Here is a 12794-nt window from a genome sequence, read left to right as displayed (position 1 = left end):
ACTGAACTTCTACTTTTGGGCATATGGCAGACTAGACATTCTGAATGTATTTTTAAGGGCAAAACATCTAGGTGTTAGTTAATCTAAAACAAACCTGTAAATGCATTGCTGAAATATTTCCCAAATAATTGTTCTTACTTTCTATCGTTTGCATCTTAGAATCAAATTGCACATATATTTAACTTGATACTGTACCTAAGTCACTGAGATGCTTCCTATTTTTCAATCTCCTTGCTCTCTGTTCATTAAACTGGGGACTTTATATTGATATGTTTTTAAGTTCAGCAAATATTTATTTTGTTGTCTTCATTGCTGTTAATTAAGCTCAATGAAGGTTTCAATTCAGAAGTTGAACTTTTCAAGTGTAGACTTTTGTTTTAATTTCCATTTTTCCATTTTTTCATTTACATGTTTCCACTAAAATTCCACAGTTTATTCATTATGATCATCTTTTCCCCTACCTTCTTGAAGACATTATAATAATTGATTCAAATCAGTGTCTCCTAATTTAAACATCTGGGGAAACTCTTGGTCTTTTCTATTAACAGCTTTTACTCTTGATTTATAGGTCTTGTTTTTCTGTTTCACCATATATCCAGTAAATTTTTATTTTATGTTGGTCATTTGACTGATACATTTTAAGGTGTCTGGATTATGTCTTTTTTGCTCTGAGAAGTGTTGGGATCTGTTTCTGCTGCTGGTTAAATTACTAGAAGAGCCTTTTGCTCCTCTCAGGTAGATTTAATTCTTTGTTAAAGCAAGGCTGCAGTGGTTTAGGGCTCATTCCTAGGGAGCAGCCCTTAACCTTAACCTAGGGTATGCTCCATGCTATTAGATATGCCTTTATTTTGGGATTTTATCTGGATGTATTTGATATTTAGTGAGGACTCTCTACCTCTACTGGGTCAGAACTCCAATATCTCCTAGTGATGTATAACATTTGGTATCACCAGGAAGTTCTCAGCCCAGAAGTAAATGATATCTGTAGGTCTCATGAAGTCTTTGCTTACGCTTAAAAAGCACAACCTTTAGTGATGTAATTGTATGAATTTCCATGCAAATTCTGTACACTGTCATGTACTGCTCTTTCTCATTTTAGTGGGTAGGGAGTCTAATTTCTACCTCCTTAGCTCAGTCCAGGTGCTCCTTAACTCATTGCAGAAAAGCATCCCAATGCGGGGGGCTAGGATGATTCACATGGGGCTCACCTCTCGTGTTTTCCTTTGTGTGAAAATCATAGTCCTAATGCTGCCTGTTGTTCATTGACTAACAGCAGATGCCTCAAATATTTTGTTGTTGTTTTTTCCTGGAAAAGTAAGTCTAGTATCAGTTACTGTGTCATGGCTGGAAGCAGACTTCTGCTTTTTATTTTTCTACCTAAAATCATGTACTGGTTATATAGAATTAAGTTTTATATACCTTTGCTCAGTAAAATTCTTTTTGCATCATCAGAATTCTCAAACAATCAACCTCAGTCCAGAATAGCTTATGTTTTTGCTAAGCATAATTTCTCATTACTGCTGTTTTTCAAATTTTGTCAAGGTATATTCCTAACCTAACTGCTTATATAAAAAAAAAAAAAGAGCCTGAAAAACAGAATTATAGTATAATTGCTTATATTTGGAGGCTTAATGGCTCTCCTCTAAATTTGGTTCATTACAAATAAAATAAAATTTCTTCTTTAAGAAAAATAAGGAAATGACTTTTGCTGCTTTGTTTTAGTCGTGGCCCATGGAGAAGCCTTTTCTGCCTCAGGCAGGGAAAAATGTTAATAGTTGGAAAAGGTCATTTAGTTTTCTTCATTAAGACCATGAAATCAAATTAAATCTAAATGGTTCCTCACTTGAAAATAATCAATCTAAGGTGATCTTTATAAGATCATTTTAAAGGGCCTCTAGATCACTTCTGCTGAAAAATAGCATTGATTTTTTTTCTGTATGTGACCAATTATATCAATTTAAATAAAATAAATCCATTTGAGACATAAATATAGACACTTTGCTAATATTCAGAGACATTTATAAGGTTTTTAATGATTACTTTTCATGATAAAACAATGATTCAGAGGCTGGGTATGCCACTTTAAATTTAATATTAGGTGTGATTTGGCAAGTGTTACAAGTAGATATTTATTTAATATCTTTGAAACTGAAGTATTCTAAATCAAATTCAGACAAGATTCTGATTATTGGAAACAGATATCATCTATTTAAACTGATCTTTGCTACATTGTAAGAACAAATATATTCTAAATCCAGGGGAATCAGTCAGGGTCCAATGAGAGAAACAGAGCCAATAGCGGTTATATATTTAAAAAGTTACTGCACGGAATGGACTTATTTGACTGTGAGAGCTGACTAGGTAAGTCTGAAATCCATAGGGCAGGCTGCCAGACGGACAGGCTAGATCTTTCAGATGTGAACACCAACTGCATTCTACTGGCAGTTGCTTCTTTTTTCAGGGAAGCCTCAGCTCAGTTCTTAAAGCCTTTCAGCGGATTGAATGACCATCCTCATGTACTTAGGATAATCTTCTTTATTTAAGTCAGCTGAGTACTTTAGCGACGGCTATAAAACACCTTTATGACAATACCTAAGAAAGTGTTTGGTTGAATAACTGGGAGGCGGTCGCTGCCATCATCTGTATTTGTTCCCCCAAAATTCATGTTGAAAGCTAACCTCCAAGATGATGTTATTAAAAGGTGGCGCCTTTGGAAGGTGATTAGGTCATGGGGCGGAGTCTTCATTAGTGGGACTAGATAGATCCTTGCTGTGAGGAAGTATCAGGAACTCTGTGACTCACCTGACAATGGATGTTGGCACCCTGCTTTCAGACCCTGAGCCTCCAAAACAGTGAGAAATTTCTGTTGTTTATGTGTTACCTGTGCTGTGGTGTATTGTTACAGCCACCCAGACAGATTAAGCTGATAGCCTAGATCATGTCTGAGATTTCCATCCTGCCCTTAGTGGCAGTGTGCCCTATGAATTTCAGACTTGCCTTAACAGCCCCACAATCGTGGCTGCCAAATCTTCAAAGTAAATATTTTAATATAAATCAGCATTGGTGTCTTTCTTTCTTTTTTTTTTTTGTGTGTGTGTGGTTTGTTTTTTGTTTTGGTTTTTTTTTTTTTTTTTTTTTTGATGCTTGGAGGTCATCTTTATTTATCCACGCAGCACACATGCGCCGAATACTACGTGTGGCGATCATCTTCTCCCAAGCTGCACACTTTAGCCTTGTAGAGCGGGATATCGCTGTGCACCCTGACATGGTTCAGCCTGCGGTCATCACGTTCCCGGCTGGCCTAGAGAGGAGATCGTGGGCATCAGAAGGAAGCCCCTGAGGAGGGAGGGTGACCTGGGTTCGAAGTCTGTGGGGCCTGGGCCAGCACACCCCAGGGGCTCAGCACACGTTCCTTGGATGAAAGAATGGACATCGTTGACGTGGTTACACGGAGAAGCAACAGCGACCGCTGACACGTACAACTTAGAGAAGTTGTAAGATTACCTTAGACAGTTAACTGAAAGGATACATTTTCCTCAAATTTACCAGGAGGGCAGAAGTTGGAGGTATTTGAGAGTGGCCTCTCCAGTGTCCCCACATTGGGACTGGGGTTGTCTGCCTGTCCGGGGCGAGGTCAGCTCTGGGGTGGGGACAGGGAGCCCTAAGTTACATTCGGGCTGATGGAGCGCTCTCAGGCTCAGCAACCCTGTGGAGGGCGGGCTTCCCCGCTGGACCCTGTGGTCTCCCAGTCTGCTCTCCCCGGGGTGATGCCCCACAGGCAAAGAGAAGCTGGAGTAAATGAGCAGCTTTTTCCTAAGCCCTTCCTTCCTCCCTCTCTCCATCCCTCCTTCCCTCCCTCCTCCCTTCCTTCCCTCCCTTTTTCCTCCACCCTTCCTTTCTCTCCCTCCCCTTCAAGCCCTTCCCTCCCTTCATTAGAACTGAGCTATTTACCCCAAATCCCCTGCAGCAGCCCTGTGGCAGAGCCACATGCCCTAGAGGAGAGCTGCAGAAGCGGGTGAGAAGGCCGGGCCACACGGTAGAAAGGTAGAAATGCAAGAGCTTAGGATGTGGGCCTTTCTTGGGAAGGGTTCACCCTCAGCAGAGGGAGACAACTGGGATCAAACCAAGGGGCCAGGACAAGCCCGTGACTAGTCCGTGGTCGGGCTACGAGCTCTCCTTTCCATTCCTCCTCAGGTCCCACAGCTCTAAAGTGCAGGAGCTGGGATCTGAACTCAAGCTGTCTGGCTCCAGAGCCATCTGTTACATTGATAATGGAATTGGGTTGAATGCTGGGGAGCAGGAGGCACGCAATGCTCCAGAAGAACACGGGCAAGGTGCCCAAATCTGCCCGGTGGAGAGCATGGGGTGCATGGGGTCCTTAACAGGACCTTATAAAGAGGGGACTCCTGGCTGTTCCTGAAGGATGAGCAGGACTTCCCCAAGGAGTAGAGGCTAGCAGGAGGAGGCTGCAGGGGCAGTAAGTGCGAGGAGACAGGGGGCATGAGACCTTGGTGCCTTGGAGGGAAGGAAGGAAGGAAGTTCTGATCCAGCTGAGGATCAGCGTCTCCAGCTTCACCTCAGGGGCAAAACACACAGATGGCCTAAAAGCCACGTGTTAAAAAGGCACCACAACTTGAGGAAAGGTCTAAAAGGAAAGCTAGTCGTTTTGCTACTCTGGATATTGCAGGTTTTCCCAAGCAAGGCACAAAGCCCAGACACCGGGATGGAAAAGACTGGCACATCTGACTACTTAAAAACGGAAACCGGGCAGCCCCGGTGGCCCAGCGGTTTAGCTCCGCCTGCAGCCCAGGGCGTGATCCTGGAGACCCTGGGTCGAGTCCCACGTCAGGCTCCCTGCATGGAGCCTGCTTCTCCCTCTGCCTGTGCCTCTGCCTCTCTCTCTCTGTCTGTCTCTATGAATAAATAAATAAATAAATAAAATCTTTAAGAAGAAGATAAATATCATTAAAAAAAAAAAAAAAAAAAACGGAAACCTTCCGTGTGATGAAAGACGGAGCAACCTAAGAGACAAACGTGGCAGGAAGTTCTTGGAACCGTCTTAGCCCCAGAAGCCCTATGTCACCTCGGGAGGTAAGTGCTGACGATTACATTCTTCGGGCTCCTCCCGGCCCGGAGCCTCTCCAATCAAAGGAGGTGTGTTTTGCCGTGGGTTAGGCACTGTTCTAGGCACCTGACACATACTACCTCATGCTGTAATAGCTCCATTTTTTGCTCCACTGCGGAAACGCAGTCCCGAAAGACCTGAAATGACTTACCCAAGGTCACGCAGCTATTAAGTGGTAGCCAGGGTTCAAAGCCAGGCAGTCTGGCCTCATACACCGTTCTCTTAGCCACAGCCTCTGTTGCCTCTGGGCCTCCCCAAGGCAAGGATGGACACTCACCAAGGGCTCGGAGGCCCATCCAATTTCTTGGTTTTCTGTTTGCGTGTCTGGGTATTTCTTCCGTGGCCCCTGAGCGCATGGTGGGTAAGATTCAGGAACCTGGCGCCTGCAGGTTCCTCCAGGTTCTCATGCCAAGACATGGGCTTTCTGGTGATTGTGTGAGCCTGGCGGAGGGGATTCACGTGATACTCTGTGGAGAGTTTGTGGGTTCGAAGCTCCTTGAGATACAAGTCCCGCAGGATGTGGTTCTGGTGGACCTCGGTGGGCATCAGGGGCTCCTGCGGGGCGGCCCGCCAGGGCAGGGCTCGGCGGGTGCGGCTCCTGCGTCCTGCACTGGGGCGCGGGCGGGGGCGTCTCCAGGCAACGGCGTCGGTGATTGCAGCCTCCCTTGGAGCCCTCGGAGCCGCCCACCTCACTCCCTCCTTCCAGACCCGATTAAGCCCGGCGACTCCCCTTCCCTCGGCTTCTCGAGATTCGGCCTGGTTCCTGGGTCGGCTCCTGCTGCTGGTTCCTGGGTCGGACCGAGACCCCGGGCGGGCAGCAGGCCCAGGAGGTTAGGGACCTGGTGTCTTTCTCTAGTTGAACCTGTTAGAGCTTTTAGTACCTGGAGGGGGTGCTGCTATAACAAACGTGTGGGAAGGTTCCAATGGCTTTGATATTCAGCGATGGGCAGAGGCTGGGAGATTTTTGAAGAGCATGATAGAAAAGGCCTAGATCATTCTGAACAGACTATTAGGACTATGGGTGTTAAAGATTCTACTGGTAAGAACTCAGAAGGAAATGGAGAACTTGCTATTCTTGAAAGCAGAGGAAAGGGGAATCCTTGCTGATTAATGATAGGAGGCTTCATTCACCTGTGTCCTGCAGTTATGTGGAAATCAAAACTTGTAAGCAGTAAACGTGGATATTAAAGGAGATTTCCAAATAAAGACATGTGGCCTGAAGAGGACTTGCTGCTTGCAGTAAAATGTGAGACTAAAAGGAAAAATTGAGGGAAGAAATGTGTCCTGAGCAGCTATGAAGGTGCACACACGAGTTCTGTCTTTCCACAGTGTCAGCTTTATTTAATCCTAAAGCAAACTTAAATCACAATTATAAAGCAGGTTCAGGATTCCAAACTCAGTGACATCTCATCATGTGATTAAACTTGGCTTCTTACACAGTACATAGGGCAAGACAGAAGACAAACCACACAACAGACAGGATCACAGAAGGGTGTGGGAAGTTAAGGATCCAAATGCAAAGTCAGTCTGTGGGCACACAGTTGAGATAAGGCCTCGGTCTGATCCAGGTCAGCTCTCGGCACTTCCTGCTTCTTAGGTTCAAACAGTAAGGATCTCGTTTCTGTTTGGAGAGGAGTCGGGCAGAGCCTTTGGGGGCAGTTGCCTTTTTTAAGTGGTCAGACACAGAGGGGTCCTCAGATGTGTCTGAAGAGTCTGACCACTTGCTGCCAAAATCCTCCCCTTTTTAAAGGGATTGAATCCGCCTTAGGCCCCTGCAGGCCTCCTCTGGTTCTGCTTTCAGTTCTGGGGTGTCAGTTGACACCGGTCCCGGTGATACCTCCTAGGTGCTGTACCTTAACTGCTTATCATTGGGGCACACGCCCCTGCTTGACGCAGGCTCCTGCTTGACATAACAGAGACTCCATTTTGCTCTCTATGAAATGTTTAGCAAAAGAACTGGGGTTTGATGATGAGGGAAACTCCCAGCCATCCAGGATGTAAAAGATATTGCAATTAGAAGATTATCTCGTAGAAAAGTGTGTTTTAAAGAGAAAGTCAAGGTTGTATGTAGCTGGATAAGCGTTTATTAGTGCTGCGGAAGACAGTTTCAATCACAAAGAGAGCTGTTTTAGGAAAATGTGAGTGTAAGTCTTGATCTTCATTGTCTCAGCAGAATCCAGGAATAGGGACAGGATTATCCATAAAATGTCGCTGAGGGAGCCTCTTGTCCTCATCTGGAGGATTCCGCATGACATACATAGGAGGCAGTGTTCTGGAGCATGTACTATTAGAAGAAACAGTCATCTTGGACTGAGGGAGATAGCATTGGCAATGTGGCCATGGAAGCAGAGGTGAAGAAACCGATGGGATAACAGAAGCAGTAAAAGGAGCTGTGTGAGATCACAAGACAAAGAATTTGGGGAAGTCTCTAGAACCAGAAAAGGGCAAGGGAACAAATGCTCCTCTAGAGGTTGAGGGAGGAACCAAGCTTGATATTTAGGCCCTTGGTCACTGTGAATTCATGACCTCCAGAGCTCTAAAATCCTAAATGTGTTGTTAAGTCACTGTTTGCCATCAGTAGTCTTTCGTTAGTCATTTTCCTTTAGGCTTTTTCTCCCCTTGTGTCCATTGGGATTACTAACTTACTTTTCAGATGTTAAACCAACTTTATATTACTAGAGTATATACCACTTATACAATTGTCATTTTTATGTGGCTGGATTTATCTTGTTAGTGTTTTAATAAGGATTCGTATCCATATTCATAAAAAATATCGGCCTGTAGTTTTTGTTTGTTGTGATGTCTTTGTCTGGTTTGGATATTGAGTTGGGAAGTATTACTTGTGTTGTTTAGGAAAGTTTATGAATAATAATTCACAAATTAATTTTTAAGGGCCTGGTAGATGATAGCACTGAAGCCTTCTGGGTCTCAGGTTCTCTGTGTGGGTACATGATGATGGTGACGATTGCTTATTCAATCTCTTCAGCAGTCTTAAGCCTAGTTAGATTGCTTATTACTTTGTGAGTTAGTTTTAGCAGTTGATGTCTTTTTTAAAAAAAAAATGCATTTCTTGTAAGTTCTCCAATTTATTGGCATGCAATTTTTTAGTGTCCCCTCCTAATCTTTCACTTCTCTATGGTCAGTAATAACGTTTCCTCATTCATTTCTGATTAGTTATTTGATACTTCACTTTTTCTTGGTCAGTCTAGCTAAATTTGCCAACTTTTTTTTTTCCAGAAAAAGCTTTCAGTCTCTTTAATGTTCTATTCTCTCTATAGTCTTTGTGCCCATCTTAATTATTTTCTTCCTTATTCTTTTTTTTTCTTCCTTATTCTTGATTTAGTTTTAGTCTGCTCTTTTTCCCCAGTGTCTTCAGATGGAAGGTTACATTTTAGATTAATTTTTTTCAACTCCATAGCAAAAGAAAAAAATTGGTAAAGGATCTGAATAGATATTTCTCCAAAGAAGAACTAACAGATGGCCAACAGGTACATGAAAAGATGTTAAACATCACTAATCATCAGGGAAATGAAAAATCAAAACCACAATGGAATATCACCTCACACCTGTCATTATGGCTATTATCAAAAAGACAAGAAATAATAAATGCTGGCAAGGATGTGGAGAAAGGGAACCTTTGTGCACTGTTGGTGGGAATGTAAATTGATGTAGCCACTATGTAAAACAGTATGGAGGTTCCTCAAATGCAAATAAAATTACCATCTGTTCCAGCATTTACTCTTCTGGTATTTATTCAAAAGAAATAAAAATAGTAATTCAAAAACACCCCCATGTTCTTGCAGCATTATTTAAATTAGTCTAGGTATGGAAGCAACCTGTGTCCACTGACAGATGAGTAGATAAAGACTATGTAGTATATGTAGATACCATGGAATATTAATCAGCTGTAAGAAAGAAGGAAATCTTGCCATTTGCAACAATATGCATGCTAGAAAAAATTTTTTTAATATATATATAGGTACAACTATGAATTTCCCTGTGTTTTGTTTTATTACATTCTATTAAATTTTAATATGTTTTGCCTTCATTTTCTTCATTAATTTTTTTTTTAAATTTAAATTCTGGTTGGTTGACATACCATTTAATAATCGTTTCAGGAGTAGAGTTCAATGGTTCATCATTTACATATAACACCCACTGTTTATCATAGTAACTGCCCTACTCAATACTCATCACCCATCTAGTCCATCTCCCACCCACCGCCCTCTGTCAACCCTCAGTTTGTTCTATATCATTAAGAGTCTCTTAAGGCTTGTCCCCCCCCCCCCTTTCCTCCCTCCTATATGTTCATCAGTCTTATTTCTTAAATTCCACAAATGAGTGAAATCGTAGGGTATTTGCCATTCTCTGAATGACTTATTTCGTTTTGCATAATATACTCGAACTCCCTCCAGGTCATTGCAAATTGCAAGATCTCATTATTGTTTATGGCTAAGTAATATTCCATTATATATATATATATATATATATGCATTTACATACCATATATTCTTTATCTATTCATCTGTTTATGGACATTTGGGCTCCTTCCATAGTTTGGCTGTCATTGATAATGCTGCTATAAACATTGGGGTGCATGTGCCCCTTCAAATCACTATGTTTGTATCCTTAGGGTAAATATTTAGTAGTGTGATTCATGGATTGTGGGGTAGATTTATTTTTTGACTTTTTGAGGAACTTCCATACTGTTCCAGAGTGGCTGCACCAGTTTGCATTCCTAGCAACAATGTAAGAGGGCTCCCCTTTCTCCACATCCTCACCAACATCTGTTTACTGGCTTGTTAATTTTAGCTATTTTGATAGTTATGGGATGGTATCTCATGGTTTTGATTTGTATTTCCCTCTTTTCATCTGTCTTTTGGCCATTTGTAGGTCTTCTTTGGAAAAGTGTCTATTCATGTCTTCTGCCCATTTCTTAACTGGATTATGTTTTTTGGGTGTTGAGTTTGATAAGTTCTTTGTAGATTTTGGATACTAACCCTTCATCAGATATGTTGTTTAGCAATATCTTCTCCCAATCTGTAGGCTGCCTTTTAGTTTTGTTGATTGTTTCCTTCACTGTACAGAATCTTTTACCGTGATGAAGTCCCAGTGGTTCATTTTTGCAGTTTCCATTGCCTCTGTTGACATGTCAAGTAAGAAGTTAATACGGCTGAGGTCAAAGAGGTTTCTGCCTGTGTTCTCTGGGATTTTGATGGTTTTCTCTCTCATATTTGATCTTTCATCCATTTTGAATTTATATTTCTGCCTTCATTTTCATTAATCTCAAAGTATTTCTGATTTCCCTTTTGATTTGTTTCTCATTAGTTATTTAAATAACATTTCTAACAGTGTGTTGTTTAATATCCACAGTTGTGAGTTTCCCAAATCTTTTGCTTAGTGGTTTCTAATTTCATTCCATTGTGAACAAAGGACAGACTTTGTATTTCTATACTTTTAAATTAATTGAATTTTGTTTTATGGATGGAGATATGGTCAATTCTGGAGAATATTCTATATGCACTTGAGAAGAATGTGCAGTTTGTTTTTCATTGGAGTATTTTGTAGATGACTATCAAGTCTATAAAGTGTTAAAAATTGAGCTTTGAAGTAGGCAACCATTATTTCTGAATTGATATCTCTATTTTTGTCAGTTTTCTTCATGTAAATTGGCACTCTGTTATAAGGTGCATATATTTATAATTGCTCATTCTTTTTTGATGGCTTTACCCTACTTACCTTGTATCATTACCCTCCAAATTTGTAGTAACAAATGGTTTTCACATGTTTGTCTGGTATTTATATAGCCACTTCACATTTCTTGTGTGTGCTATTTGCATAATATACCTTCATCCATCTTTTTACTTGGAATTTATTTATATTTTAAAACCTAAATGTTGTAGACAGCATACAGTGGATTTTTAAATTTCATGTTAAAATATTTGCCTTTTGATTGAATTTTAATTCATTTATATTTCATGATACTGATACTGTTGGATTTATGTCTATGGAAACATGATTTCTATGTGTCTCATTTTGTTTCTATTCCGCTATGCCTTCTTTACTGCTTCCTTTTGTATTAAGTGAATATTTTCCCATGACTTCTTACCTTTTTTTTTTTTTTCAACATTTCATGGAGTCATTATTTAGTGGTTGCTCCAAGGTTTACTATATATATCTTCACTGACCACAATTAGCATCCTACTTATATTACCTTAATTTTCACTGAGATAAGGGCTGGCTCAGTGGTTGAGGGTCTGCCTTTGGCTCATATCATTATCCCTGGGTCCTGGGATTGAGTCCTGCATCAGGCTTCCCCTAGGGAGCTAGCTTCTCCCTCTGCCTATGTCTCTGCCTCTCTCTTGTGTCTCTCATGAACATATGAAATAAAATCTTTAAAAAAAGAAAAATTTTCAGTGAGATAAAGAGATACATAAGATTATTTCTCTACTTTATCCTCCTTTCATAATATTTTTGTTGCATATATATTATACCTATTAATATTACTAGACTCCTCCCTATTGCTTTTCACCACAGCTTCCAATGTTTGGTGAGAGTCCTTTAGGCTTCAACATCTCCAGGTCCTGTTAAAATTAGATCTTTTGGAAATAGATTAGGAGCTACCTTGTTTTTTGTCCTATTTCTCACCCAGGCAAAATCTCAGATCCAAGGCTGGGACTCTGGAATTGGGCCACAAAGGCACACTTTCTTGGAGTGACACCCCCTCTTTATTTATTTATTTTGGACACCCCCTCTTTAAATATTAAACGTTCAATTAAGAGGTGGACAAAAGCCTAAGTTCTTTCTGACTTGCCTTTCCTCCACTACTGCTTTATAAGCCAGTGCAGGGTGCTTAGGAACCCAATATTCCCATGGTGCCATGAGTAAGGTAGAGTATTCCATGAGGGGAGGTTGGGCAGGAGGAAAAAATCCCATCTCTCAACCGTGCTCACCTAGAATTTAGCCACAGCAATAGGAAACACAGGGCAGGTTGAGAAATGCTGATGTCTAGCTCTTCCCAGAAATAAAGCCCTCTGGCCAGGAGCTGGCAAGATAGGGAGCCTTGTGTTCCTGGATACACTAGTCTGGAGTATTCATCTTGCTGAGCTTGGAGGTGGAGGGAGAGAGTTCTCTTGGTTTAAATTACACAGATACTCAATTATTACTGAATTTTCACAAAGTCTCTTCAATAGATGTTCATTTGCTGTAATTTTTAGAAGTATTTCCAAAGGCTTTAAATAATTTTGTTAAAAATATAACTTTTACCACTTCACTGAGGAGGTGGTTACAGATATACCCATGTTGTCATGCTATAAGTAGATCTGAAGTTTTGAACTTCCATTTCTGAAACAATCAAAGTGTCCCAAAGCCATTACTTCTATGTACTTTTTGGCCCGCAGCTCATTTTCTAGCCTGGAGATTTAGTTCTCCATTATCTATTTGGCTATGGTTTCATTTCCTTATTGACATTTATATTTCTATTAAGCACTTGAGTAAGACAAATACTTGTGTTAAAAGAAAATGAGAAAGTTTGGAGTGACTCTAATTAAATTAAGTAAGGTTTTTCTATTTCCAATCATATAAACCACTTGAGCTTTATACCATTTCTTGAATGAAGTAGGAAATAAGTCATTCCATTTATTCTCATTTATTCTTCACGAAATAATTC

At 40.8% G+C, this 12794-nt stretch overlaps 1 protein-coding gene across 1 annotated transcript; it reads right to left on the bottom strand.

The window, feature by feature from the left end:
- Positions 1-2031: 2031 nt before the first annotated feature.
- Positions 2032-10874, bottom strand: LOC112649711 (protein FAM183A-like). The gene is given in 4 exon segments (XM_049115946.1): positions 2032-3301; positions 5403-5479; positions 5482-5913; positions 10865-10874. Coding segments are annotated over 4 exon segments (630 nt in total). The 3' UTR covers positions 2032-3190.
- Between the last annotated feature and the right edge of the window lie 1920 nt (positions 10875-12794).

This window comes from Canis lupus, chromosome 11, assembly GCF_003254725.2.
Source record: "Canis lupus dingo isolate Sandy chromosome 11, ASM325472v2, whole genome shotgun sequence".
Lineage (NCBI taxonomy): Eukaryota > Metazoa > Chordata > Mammalia > Carnivora > Canidae > Canis > Canis lupus.
This window is presented reverse-complemented; position numbering and strand designations above follow the sequence as displayed.